The following is a 13095-nucleotide window of genomic DNA, read 5'->3' as shown; positions in this document are numbered from 1 at the left end:
CACCCCCCACCACAACCATCACCACCATCATCACGGCAGTCAATATTTGTCAAAACTTCCTGTAATTCTTTTTGGTTTGGCCCTTGCTCCTTGATAAAGCTCCCAATCAGTCTACAGTGATTATTGATCAAGGGAAGGGCTTGCTGGAGTGGAGCTGAGATGCAGGTAAGGATGGAGCAGGAGAGAAGGTGGGCCAGTACAGGATCCCTTGTTTTAGGGAGATCTCTTGTTTTTCTCAAAAAGAATCAAGAAGATAAGCAGATTCAAGCCCCCCCACCCCTCCTCCTCCGCCAGACACTCTGGATCTTCACCCTGGTCTTCATCACCTGGTGGTAAGATGGTGTCTTCCCCACTCTCTCTTGCAATCTGTGTCTTTTGGGGCAAAGATGTACAAAGTGAAAATGAAGCTACCAACAAAGTGGAGTCAGTTCTTGGAACAAAAGGTATTAAAGAAAGCTGGAGTTTTGCCTGTACCACCTTGTTAGGTAGAAGAATGCACAACAGTATGTGAACCGTGAACTTCCAGTGTTCAAGCTGGATTTAGAAAATGCAGGGGAACCAGAGATCAAATTGCCAACATCCAATGGATCATTGAAAAAGCAAGAGCATTCCAGAAAAACATCTACTTCTGCTTTATTGACTATGCCAAAGCCTTTGACTGTGTGGATCACAACAAACTGAAAAATTCTTCAAGAGATGGGAATACCTGACCACCTGACCTGCCTCCTGAGAAATCTGTATGCAGGTCAAGAAGCAACAGTTAGAACTGGACATGGAACAACTGACTGGTTCCAAATCGGGAAAGGAGTACATCAAGGGTGTATATTGTCACCCTGCTTATTTAACTTACATGCAGAGTGCATCATGTGAAGTGCTGGGCTGGATGAAGCACAAGCTGGAATCAAGATTGCCGGGAGAAATATCAATAATCTCAGATATGCAGATGACACCACCCTTATGGCAGAAATAGAAGAACTAAAGAGCCTCTTGATGAAGGTAAAAGAGGACAGTGAAAAAGTTGGCTTAAAGCTCAACATTCAGAAAACTAAGATCATGACATCCGGTCCCATCACTTCGTGGCAAATAGATGGGGAAACAATGGAAACAGTGATAGACCCTATTTTGGGGAGTTCCAAAATCACTGCAGATGGTGACTGCAGCCATGAAATTAAAAGACGCTTGCTCCTTGGAAGAAAAGCTATGACCAACCTAGACAACATATTAACAAGCAGAGACATTACTTTGCCAACAAAGGTCTGTCTGGTCAAAGCTATGGTTTTTCCAGTAGTCATGTATGGATGTGAGAGTTGGACTATAAAGAAAGCTGAGCGCCGAAGAATTGATGCTTCTGAACTGTGGTGTTGGAGGAGATTCTTGAGAGTCCCTTGATCTGCAAGGAGATCCAACCAGCCCATCCTAAAGGAAATCAGTCCTGAATATTCATTGGAGGGATGATGTTGAGGCTGAAACTCCAATATTTTGGCCACCTGATGGGAAAAGCTGACTCATTGGAAAAGACCCTGATGCTGGGAAAGATTGAAGGCAGGAGGAGAAGGGGACGACAGAGGATGAGATGGTTGAATAGCATCACTGACTCGATGGACATGAGTTTGAGCAAGCTCCGGGAGTTGGTGATGGACAGGGAAGCCTGGTGTGCTGCGGTTCATGGGGTCGCAAAGAGCTGGACACAACTGAGCGACTGAACTGAACTGAATGCACATGACCGTGAGATGGTGGGTATGCTCTGCCTGGCGTGTTTAAGATATATGTGCTCATCTACACTTCTCCTCTATTGACTCTTCCAGTCCTTGGTTTTCAGATGGGGACATTGAGTCAGAGTGGTGAGTCAGTTGTCCAAAGTCACACTGTTGGTGTTGACCTGAGATTTGGGTCACTGGGTCTCAACTGGTGAAGCTCTTGACCTCTGGGGACATCCGACAAGGTCTGGAACATTTTGGGGTTGTCAAAACTGGGGGATGCTAAGGATATCTAGTGGGTAGAGGCCAGGAAGTGTTAACATCCTACACCGTACAGAACAGTGCCCCATGACAGAAAATGATCCAGCTCCAAATGTCACTAGCGTTGAGGTTGAGGTCAAAATTCACAACTCAGCCTCAATGTGGGCAAACTGGTCTGAGTGCCGCCTGTGGCTTTACAGAAGCTGACCCAGTTATTTCACCGTGCTTTTCAGTTGAACTTCAGATGTGGGCTCCAAGGTTAACAACTCTCCATTCTCACGTAGGGCAGACCCAGGGCTCTCCCCAAACCTCACATTTTGCTAATGCTGCACTTTGCACCTCCCAGCAGTTTCTCAGATACACTCCATGCAGGGGTCCCCATCCTGTCTCGCCAACCTAAGGGAAAGGGCCTTGTGCTGGTAAGAGGCTGCCACCTCCAGATGTGCCACCCAGGCAGTTTCACTTACTCCCTCACATAACCCTGCAGTGGCAGATAGAACTATGCCCATTTCACAGATGAGGAAAGTGAGGGTGGGGGCATAGTCATCTATTGCATCTATGCATAGATGCATCTATTGTTTCTGATGCACAGCTCAGGGTTCTTTCCTATACCCCGGGCGGCCTCGGAACTCCCTTTTCCATTTGTGAAATTTCTGAAGGCATCAACACAGTCTCTGGTTTTTCAAGTCAGGGTCTCAGACAGGAGGGTGGCAACCAGAACCCTTTCTCTACATCCTGACGTCACCCCCATCCTGTCGCCACTCCAACCTGCCACCGAATGCAAACCCGGTGGCCGTGACTGCTCTCAGATTATCTGGAAGCTTCTCCCTCTTCTAATTGACTTCAAAGGTTTGGGTGTGTGTTGTTATAGTCAAACTATTTAAATTTTACTGTCTGGTAGGGCTCCTGTTTTCTCAAGATTCGCTTTTACTTTCCCGGAAACGAGCACATCATTCACTTGAGGTACATTTTGCTTGCCTTTTTTTTTTCCCCTGATGAATTTTTAAGTTGTACAAACAGAATACAAAAACATTTTCTCAGTAAAAAAAAACTCCAAAAAACCATCTGGGCAAACATGACCCAGGTCGCTTCGACTCCATTCCATCCCCTCCTTGTGGTGACCAGAGGAGCCTTCTGGGGATAAACACGCCTGGTACAGTTTCCATGTGTAGACTTACACCCTCGTTTGCTTTTTCCACCTGACAGTATAGCTTGAAGATCTTTCTACATCCATGCATCCATCTTAGTTCAGAACTCTGCATCCTACTTCTTGCTTTTAGAGACAAAGCTACAATAAACACCTTAGCCAACAACTGTGCAAATGTGCAGACCCTAAGGCAGCTGCCTACAGGTAACTGGCTTGCTTGCAAGACGCTGAGCATTTAACATTTTCATGCAAATGGCTAAACTGCATTTCAAAAACCCATTTGCACTCACAACTGTGAGCGATGAACCCGTGAGTCCTGACCTCTGTGTTGGAGCCAAGTTCTGACTTCATCAATCAAATTTGCCCATCGGAGAGGCAAGCAGAGCTTTGCAGCTCATTTTTGGCTACTAATGAGGTGTTACTAACATCTCTTCAAGGGTATCCTGGCAATTCCCAGTCCCTCTTCAGTAAAACAGCCTTTGAAAATCCTCTCCCCATTTAAAAATTTTGGTTGCTTTTACTTAATCATGGGTGGTAGGGTTTGCCTTTTAAACATGTTAATTCTGTTTTTAGCTTTGCTGGGGACACTTTCTGTGACACAGGCAACTTGGCAGGTCTTGGCTCCCAGTATGTGTGTGTGTGTGTGTGTGTGTGTGTGTGTCTCAGGGGGCCCACCTTCACCTGCTCTTCCTGCGGTAAGAGGCGGGACCAAACCATTAGGCACCTCCAGTTTTTGTCAGTTTCTGATGAGAAAAGGGCCTGCCTTGTCTCCTTTATTCAGCACTAATAAGGAGTTTTGCTGGCAGTTCCTCAAATCAAAATTCAGCGGGGGCGGGAGGCATAAACCTGACTGAGGGGAAGGATCCTGAAGTTCCTTCGCCCTAGAGGTGGGGGTCCAGCAAAGTCCCTGGGACATTGATTTCCTCTTCTCCCCACCTGCCCCCAACTACCGGCCCCAGGCCCCTCCCGCACCTGTTTCATCAGCTCCCAACGTCTTTACCTGAGGCCGTGGACGCAGGCCGGGGGAGAGCTGCTGGTCAAACAGCCTCTGCAGAGATTCCAGAGTAGGGAGGGCCCGGATGACTTCGCTGGGGGCGGGAGACAGGGTGAAGGCCAAGCGTTAGTGAGGACCAGCACGGCATCACGCACAGGCTCCAGCTGGACACGCGGGGTGCTCACACCCACTCTGGCAGAAGCAGAGATCCTTTGCAGAAGGACAGGCCCAGGCAAAGATCCAGGCCTGCCAGAGCCCCCCCAACTCCTGCCTGTCCCCCACCAGTCCCGCACTGGAGCCGTGATGCAGAAATCTGATTCACCTCTGTTTAGCCACACTCGACTGCGTAAGCCTGTAGAAACTCTGAATCTAGCAACCCAAAACGACTTAGAAATAATTTAGTAATCCATGGTCCCCAACTTGAGTGTTTATAAGAATCACACCCTCACTGAGTGTTAAAAATACAACTGTCTGGGCCCCAACCTGATTTGGTCTGGAATCTGCATTTTAATTTTGTGCCCCAGGGGCTTCCGGTGCAGGCAGTCTGTGCTTTCTGGTTCAAATCCCCTCCTAGCAGCTGAGGTGGACGCCCCAGGGAGGTCTGTCATTGTCTGACTCGCTGACAATACCAAGACTTAGGGTTATTGATTCTCTGTTCCCATCTCATCTTCTATTTTCCCATTGCTTTGGACGGGGTGAGCAGACAATTTTGAGTTCTATTTTTCATCTGTTATTTCATCAAAAACTGTTCATGTTTTTTATACATTTAACATTCTTAGTGGCTTCAAAATATTCTATCAAGTAAATGTGCCAAAATCAATTGCTAGATATTTGGGTTATTTTGAGATTTTGGTAACTATAAGTAAAGGCTGCTGTGAACAGCTTTGTTCATATCGCTTTATTTTTCAACTTAAAAAATTCTTTTTAATTGGAGGATAATTGCTTTACAATATTGTGTTGGTTTCTGCCACATATCAACATGGACCAGGCATCGGTATGTGTATGTCCCCTCCCTCTTGAACCTCCCTCCCACCTCCCACCCCATCCCACCCCTCTAGGTTGTCACAGAGCCCCAGTTTGAGCTCCCTGTGTCACACGGCGAATTTCCACGGGCTATCTAATTTTACACACGGTGCTGTATGTTTCCCTGCTGCTCTCTCCATTCGCCCCCTGCCTCCTTCCCTTATTGTGTCCACAAGTCTCTTCTCCATGTCTGCATCTCCACCGCTGCCCTGCAGATAGGTTCGTCAGTACCAGCTTTCCAGATTCCATATACATGTGTTCATATTTCTCTTTCTGACTTACTTCACTCTGTACAATAGGCTCTGGGTTTATCCACCTCATTAGACCTGAGTCAAAGGGGTTCCTTTTTGTGGCTGAGTAATATTCCACTGTGTATATGTACCAAAACTTCTTTATCCATTCATCTGTCGATGAACACCTAGGGTGCTTCCATGTCCTAGCTCTTTCTTCTTTACTTATTTTCAATTACAGTTCAAGGCAACCAGAGATGATGGCTCTTGATCAATATTGCTAAGCCCTTGAGTGATGGTGGCCTTGGGCACTATTCCAGCCTGCTCATCATCTGTGCTATCTGAATTCTGTAGTTCTCTACTCTCTCTTTCAGTGGACATAACAGGGCATTTCAATACTGATGGATTGATTTGCATATCTTTAACTTCTAATGTCTAAGAGTTTTTCTGTGTGGTTGGTTTTTACTGTATTTCTCCCCCTAGAAATTTCATGTCCATTGTCAGTCTTCTGGTGGGAATTTTGTTGCTATTTTTATACATTGGCATAAACTCTTTACTTATTGCCTTGATTTTTATTTTATGTGTTGTGGGTTCCCCCCGCCCCCGCCCCCATTCTGTTGTTTTCATTCTAGGTAGGCTAGATTTTATTATAAAATGCTTTATAGCTTTTTATTGCTCTATTTTTCATCTTTTCTTTGGAAATTTTTTGGCTTACCTTAGTTAAAAATTTGTCATTGGTATTTACTTGTGAGTAATTCGTTGCTCATTTAAATCAGTTTCCCACTCTTTTAAAAGCTATGTTATAAACAAGGTTTTGGAGGGTTGTTGTCATATCTTTTTAATTCCTTACTTCATGTGAAATTTTTTTTAAAATATGTGGTGGAAATAAGTTCACCTTTTTCCGTATTGCTGTTCATTGTCACTCAACTGCACTTGCTCTTTTTTTCCCACAGTTCTTTTGAACTAATTCCTTGCACAAGCCCATCTCAGATATGATAGAATTTCTTGCCAGAATCTGTATCACTCATTCAACAAAAACTCTGGAGCTCCTCATGTACTAGACAATGCCATGTTCACACATTGACACAGCTCAAGGATGGTGTTGCAGTCTACTGACTTTGATCGGTCATCGGTCATCCTGGGGACTCCTCTGGGTGGGGGGAGGTAACTAGCCCAGGGAAAAGGGGGAAGAGCTGGGCAGACAGGGTTCTTGGTTTCTATCCCACCTCCACCAGAGCTGCTCAGTTCACATGATGGTATTCCCTTTAAACTATCACTTCATTAAAGAATTCTAGGCCAAAAAAAAAATTCTAAAGCACTAATTCGGAACGTGTTTTAACATCAAACAGATCTCCCTCACTGTTCTCCTTTTTAAAAATGGCATTTTAAAAACACACAAGTACATATACACAAACTGAATCTTTAGAATTTTCTGAGAATAATGCTGTTATTCTCTGCATTTCCAACTTGGGTAAAATTTTGAGAAATCTGGCTTTCAGACATGTCTGGAGATGTTGGTTAGGGTCAGAATGACCAATGACACAGAAGGACTTGAGTTGAAAGGCTTGAGCACTGATCTTACGATACAGAAAGGATTTGTCCAAGGAAGTTACCATCAGCAGGGTCCCTGAGACTCAGCTTGTCTCAGTTTCAGGTCACCAGCTCAAGGGAAGATGAGGAGTAAAGATTGGGCCCACCTTGGTCTCTGAAAGTGAAAGTCACTCAGTCGTGTCTGATTCTTTGCAACCCCAAGGACTATACAGTCCATGGAATCCTCCAGGCCAGAATACTGGAGTGGGCAACCTTTCCCTTCTCCAAGGGATCTTTCCAACCCAGGGATCGAACCCAGGTCTCCTGCATTGCAGGCGGATTCTTTACCAGCTGAGCCACCAGGGAAGCCCCCTTAGTCTCAGAGAGATGGTCAGTTTCCCCAAGATTCCCATTCAGTTTCCAGCTAGAACATCCAACGTTCTCTCAGTCCAGATCTGCAGACTCACAAAGAGTGTTCTGATCCTTTGTTGTTTTCTTAATTTTTTCTTCTCCAAGTTTTTGCTTCTTTTTGCTTTAGCAAAAATTTCTCATGCAGTTTCTTTTTCTTTTGTTAAAATGTTTATGGAACGATTTTAATGTTTGCCTGTCAAGTGTAATTGGTTTTATATTTGACACATATTGCATTATTAAGGAAGTATCCCTCTATTCCTTTTTAAAAGTGATTTTTAAAAATTAGAAATTACTTTTATCAGGTCTATTCGGACACCTATGCAAATGATTTCTTTATTTTTAACCTACTGCATTGGAAGGACTGACGCTGAGGCTGAAACTCCAATACTTTGGCCACCTCATGCGAAGAGTTGACTCATTGGAAAAGACCCTGATGCTGGGAGGGATTGGGGGCAGGAGGAGAAGGGAACGACAGAGGATGAGATGGCTGGATGGCATCACTGACTCAATGCACATGAGTTTGGGTGAACTCTGGAAGTTGGTGATGGACAGGGAGGCCTGGCGTGCTGTGATTCATGGGGTCGCAAAGAGTTGGACACTACTGAGCGACTGAACTGAACTGAACCTACTGCTAAATTACCATGTTTTATTTTGACTCACTTTTGGAATGATTTCTTAGATAAAACCTACATTTTTCATACCACTAAATTATATTTGCTAGAATATTACTGACATGTTATATACTTACATTAATAAGTGAAACTGGATATAGTTTATTATTTTAGGCTATTACCTTGATTAGGTTTCCCGTTTGGAATTGTACTTTTCTTGAATATTGAATTAGGTGATTTTTGTCATTCCCGAATAATTTATAAATTATGGTTATTATTCCTTGTTTAAAGTTCAAAGTAGAGCATGCACGGTAATTTTTATGTTTCATATTTCACATTAAATATTTATTACATTTAATTATAATTTGAAGATTTGCAGCTATGTTATTGTATTCTTTATGACTTGTAAATCTTTAATGCAAATTATTAAATCTCCTACATTTCTAATTTTAAAAATTTCCTTGACTTTTTTCTTAATTTATTATTTTTTTAAATTATTTCCCCCTTGTTCTTTTACTTTCCAGTTGTTGTTACTATTCATTAACTTAACAGAGATTTCTTAAAGACCTTGTTTGGTTCCCTACTGTATCTCTAGCCCTTGGAACAGTACCTGGCTCTTGGTAGCGTATGTCAATTCGGTCGTATGTGATTCTTTGCGACCCTATCGACCGTAGCCCGCCAGGCTCCTCTGTCCATGGGTTTCTCCAAGCATGAACACTGGAGTAGGTTGCCATGCCCTCCTCCAGGGGATCTTACCAACCCAGGAATCGAATCCAAGTCTCTATGTCTCCTGCATTGGCAGGTGAGTTCTTTACCACTAGCGCCGCCTGGGAAGCCCTGGCTCATAGTTGGCACACATTCAATCTTTACTCACAAATATTGAACAGATGACTGTTTCCAGTACTTTGCTTGACTGTGGCAATATCTATGCAATCAGGATGTGGCCCATGATGCCTTCAGGAGACTGAGAGCCTGGATTAAGTTTGTGTGTTTCACTTATCATTCTACCCCCACCCCGTTTCTGTAACAGAGCATTTAAATCTTTGGCTTTTCCTCCAAGTAGTGTTTTGGCTGCAAACACTCTGTATATCAGAACTAGAGTTCTGATATACAGAGGCTTGATTCCTCTGGGTTCCCAAACCTCTGCCAGGCAGGCTATCATTGCATGAAGTGCCTTCCTTAATTCAACTGTGATTTAGGAGATGGTCTAAAAGCACCCAGATGGTTGTGGCTAGTTTTGTTATCTCTATTTTCATCATCATTCTGTGTTCTGGGAACACAGAATGGACACTTCTGTTTTGGGTGTATTCATATCCAGCTGCTCAGTAGGCTGCTGGGTTCTTATTTTTAGGATCACCAGCACACTAACATTTCTGGAAAAAAATTCTTGGAAACTTTTTGAAGGGAAGGCATGTGATTAGTACATTTTTACCAATTTTTTTAAATCGGCGAAGACTCCTTAGGCTTTTGAAGGATATCTATGTTGAGTTAATCCCAAGGAGAAATAAGTAGTCTTCTTGGAGATGCTGCTTCAGCATTTTTATCATGTCATCAAAGAGTTTGAAAAATATTAAGTATCGTAATTTTGAAAAGTAATGGTGCTATTCGTAATTACTTTCTGAATTCATTTTTGCTAGTGGCTTGCTGCTGCTGCTGCTGCTAAGTCACTTCAGTCGTGTCCGACTCTGTGCGATCCCATAGACAGCAGCCCACCAGGCTCCCCCGTCCCTGGGATTCTCCAGGCAAGAACACTGGAGTGGGTTGCCATTTCCTCCTCCAATGCATGAAAGTGAAAAGTGAAAGTGAAGTCGCTCAGTCGTGTCCGACTCTTCGCGATCCCATGGACTGCAGCCCACCAGGCTCCTCCGTCCATGGGATTTTCCAGGCAGGAGTACTGGAGTGGGGTGCCGTTGCTAGTGGCTTAGAAGACTGTAAAAAGAGGTTACAGTACTCCTGTTTGGTTGCTGTGTGACTGGATCATTATAAGGCTTCTCAATACCTGGATTTAGCTCCTTTATAAGCCTGAAAACTTCTTTTAAAAAATATATTTAGTTATCAGATAAGCATCATTTTTTCCCTGCTTCTTGGAGAGCCTGCCCTACCAGCTATAAGTTGAATCTCTATGCCTTCTTTCCAAAGACTATTGTTTTTTTAACCACACATTCTTTGCAGGTGCTTATCTAGTTCTCCCTTGTTATATATATGTGTGTGTGTGTGTGTGTGTGTGTGTGTGTGTGTATGCTTCCCTGACACTGCTCTGTTTTGTGATTTGTTTTATAAATTTGCTTTGAGAACTGTGGGTTTATTTTATGGCCTCCAAAGAAGCAGTTATAATGATGATGAGGTATTTTTGTCTGGTTGGTTGGTTTCTTTATTAAAATCCTTACTTAACTGATAAAACACCCTCTCCCACACTTTGACCTGTTATTTTAAAATCCCACTTATGATTCTTCTTGTTTCTCCATTTCAGGAGTTATCAAGCATTTCCAGACTCTGGAGACTTAACTTTTTGCTCTCTTTCTCTGCAAAAGTTTCTGTCTGGTTCCAGATGATCTAACTTAGGGTTACGAATCTCCCTAGGGCCTTTGTTTGCGGAGGCTCTTTCAGCTGCAGGCAATGGCATCGCAATGGCATTTTTGCCGGGGAGGCTCTTGCACTGTTTCTCGCTCCTTAGTTTTCTGTGACCTTCCCATCCTCACCCCGGTGTCTGTGTTGGGCCGGGTGGTCTGAGCAGACAAACCTGCTACCTGAGGCTCCATCCTCAGCCCCTGGTTCCAGGTCCTTCTCCTCCACCCACCTCAGTATCTGCCCCTGCCCTCTTCCCCTCCGCGTGCACTCCCAGCTGCGAGGACCTACCCCATGTGTTTCCTAGCTTCAAGTGCCCACTGCATGCCAATGACTCCCAGATGTATATACCCTTACCCCTGAGGTCTCCTGGGACCTAACTTCTAGAACTAAGTCCTTGATTGATTGATGTCTAACAGTGCCTCAAGCCAATGGCAGTTCAGACAAAGATGATCCTCCTCGACCCTTTCCTCCTTGACTTTCCCCATCTGAGTAACTGCCATCACCCATCACTCAGCTTCTTGCACCAAAAATCTAGGGATGACCCTTGATTGGCCTTCCCCTGACCCTACATCCATCTTCCAGCTCCACCAATCCATACCCGCCCAGGGCACACCAGCTCTCAGCGCCCACATTTTCCCAACCATCAGGTCATTTAACTAATATCTATCAGCTGTTCCTGTATCCAGGCACTGTCCAAGCCCAGGAGTTGGCAGAATGCAAAGCAAATCCCTGCCTCCTCTGACTTCCTTTCTTGTGGGCCAGCCTTACATCACAGCAGCTCCCAGCTGTCTGCTGCTTTCGGTCTGCCTCCTAAGATCCAGTCTCCAAAGCCCTGACTCAGATTACAGCGCCATGCTGAAAATCTCGACCTGGCCTTGGAAGGCCTGCGTGATGCGGTTCCTGCCAGTGTTGCCAGATAGCACACGGGTTGTTGTTGTTTAGCCGCTCAGTTGTGTCTGATTCTTTGCAACCCCGTGGACTGTAGCCCTCCAGGCTCCTCTGTCCATGGGATTTCCCAGGCAAGAATACTGGAATGGGTTGCTATTTCTTCCTCCAGGGGATATTCTCCAACCAGGGATTGAACCCACACCTCTTGTGTCTCCTGCACTGGCAGATGGATTCTCACCATAGTGCCACCTGGTTCCTCAGATTTTCTAAAATTCCATCCCTAATTGCATCTCCGAGCCTGACTATCACTTTGCCTATGAAGCGAAGACAAACAAGTGGAGGTACAGGATTTAGGACATCACAGTGTCTCTGCTTCTAACTCGAAGTTAACTCTCCAGTAAATAAAGGAGTGGAAACCTAGAGAGCTAGCCGAGTTGAGGAAGCTGCTGGCACCACAAGGGTGAGGTGACCTAGATTCTAGGAAAGCCCAGGGAGCACAGCAGTGTTGGGCAAAGGTGCTGGGTGGCTACATGAAGCTTATGGAGACACTGAAAGGCACAGCTCCTCCTGGACAAGGAAGCAGCCAAGGACAGGATCTCCACTGGAGCAGAAATACAAGCTTGCTACCAGCCATCATGAAATCGTGCTTCTTAGAAAGGAAGTGCCGTGTGTGTGTGTGTGTGTGTGTGTGTGTGTTTCCTAGTAATAAACAATTTATAACAACAGCATCAGATGGAGACATAGCTTTCCGTGGAAATCTACAAAAATGATGGCTGTGGGTCCAAAGGCTGAAACTGCATTAGTTGAAAGCCAATTCATTGAAATGAAACCTGACCGGGCAATTTGATGAGTGCTCAATTTGTCAAAGAAATTATTTGCTGAATTTACCAAATGTACCGATTGTGCTTTTAAGAGCCTTTAAAAGGAAGGCTCAATTTGATTACTGATGATGAAAGATTCTTTTTTGCATATTAACTAAGTGAAGATAGATAGGGCACCAGAGAAATTGACAAAAGAATTTTGAAACTGATGTTTATGTAATAAAACACAAAGTAGAGGCTGATAAAACCTCACTCCCATGAAATGCTGTTTTTCCAACCAAAATGCTGACCTTTCATTTGCCATGGGATTGTTTTGGGTCTTTGTAATTTCTTTCAGAAGCTTTAAAATGTTATTGTCCATTTTTTCAAGTATTTAAAGTAATTTTTTGGTCAGTTCTTCAGATAGCATATCAGTCTTAATTTTGTTCCCAATAATTAAGAAATTTTTGTTTTTTCAGTTGCTATTTGTGTCTGACTCTGACCCCCACGGATGGCAGCATGCCAGGCTTCCCTTCCTCCCCTGTTAATTTTAATGGTAATGAAACTAAAACACGGAAAGGAATTGGAGTTTTCACCAATCCGTCCTTCAGTGAATTCACTCGCAGAACACTGGCATTTTGGCGAATCGGCTCACTTTAAAAACCTGCCGCCACTGCAATCTTGGGCCATCGCCACCCACACAGTAAAGGGCTGACTTTAATTTATCTCCCCTTGGTGATCTTATGTGCTTATCAAATGTGCTGGCTGCAGCAAGAAGGACAAGAAGCAGCGAAAGCCTTAACCCCCGCATCCTGAGCAAGTGCGGAAGGGCTGGCGGTGTACTTCCGCCCACCCTTCCCATGGCAACTGGCCTCAAATTAACTTTCTTTCTTTTTTTTTAAACGCAGGCACCACCAAGTTCAAATACCATGAAA

At 44.3% G+C, this 13095-nt stretch overlaps 1 protein-coding gene across 2 annotated transcripts in view; it reads right to left on the bottom strand.

Annotated features, from left to right (window-relative positions):
* The window catches only part of INPP5D (inositol polyphosphate-5-phosphatase D), a 136428-nt gene that overhangs the window by 57900 nt on the left and 65433 nt on the right, over positions 1 to 13095 (bottom strand). For both annotated transcript variants that reach the window (XM_055586490.1, XM_055586491.1), the window contains exon 6: positions 4106 to 4193. In XM_055586490.1, the coding sequence (XP_055442465.1) occupies positions 4106 to 4193 (88 nt within the window). The remainder of the gene's footprint in view (positions 1 to 4105; positions 4194 to 13095) is intronic.

This window comes from Bubalus kerabau, chromosome 6 (assembly GCF_029407905.1).
Source record: "Bubalus kerabau isolate K-KA32 ecotype Philippines breed swamp buffalo chromosome 6, PCC_UOA_SB_1v2, whole genome shotgun sequence".
Lineage (NCBI taxonomy): Eukaryota > Metazoa > Chordata > Mammalia > Artiodactyla > Bovidae > Bubalus > Bubalus kerabau.
The sequence above is the reverse complement of the archived record's forward strand: the minus strand, read 5'-3'. Positions and strand labels throughout refer to the sequence as shown.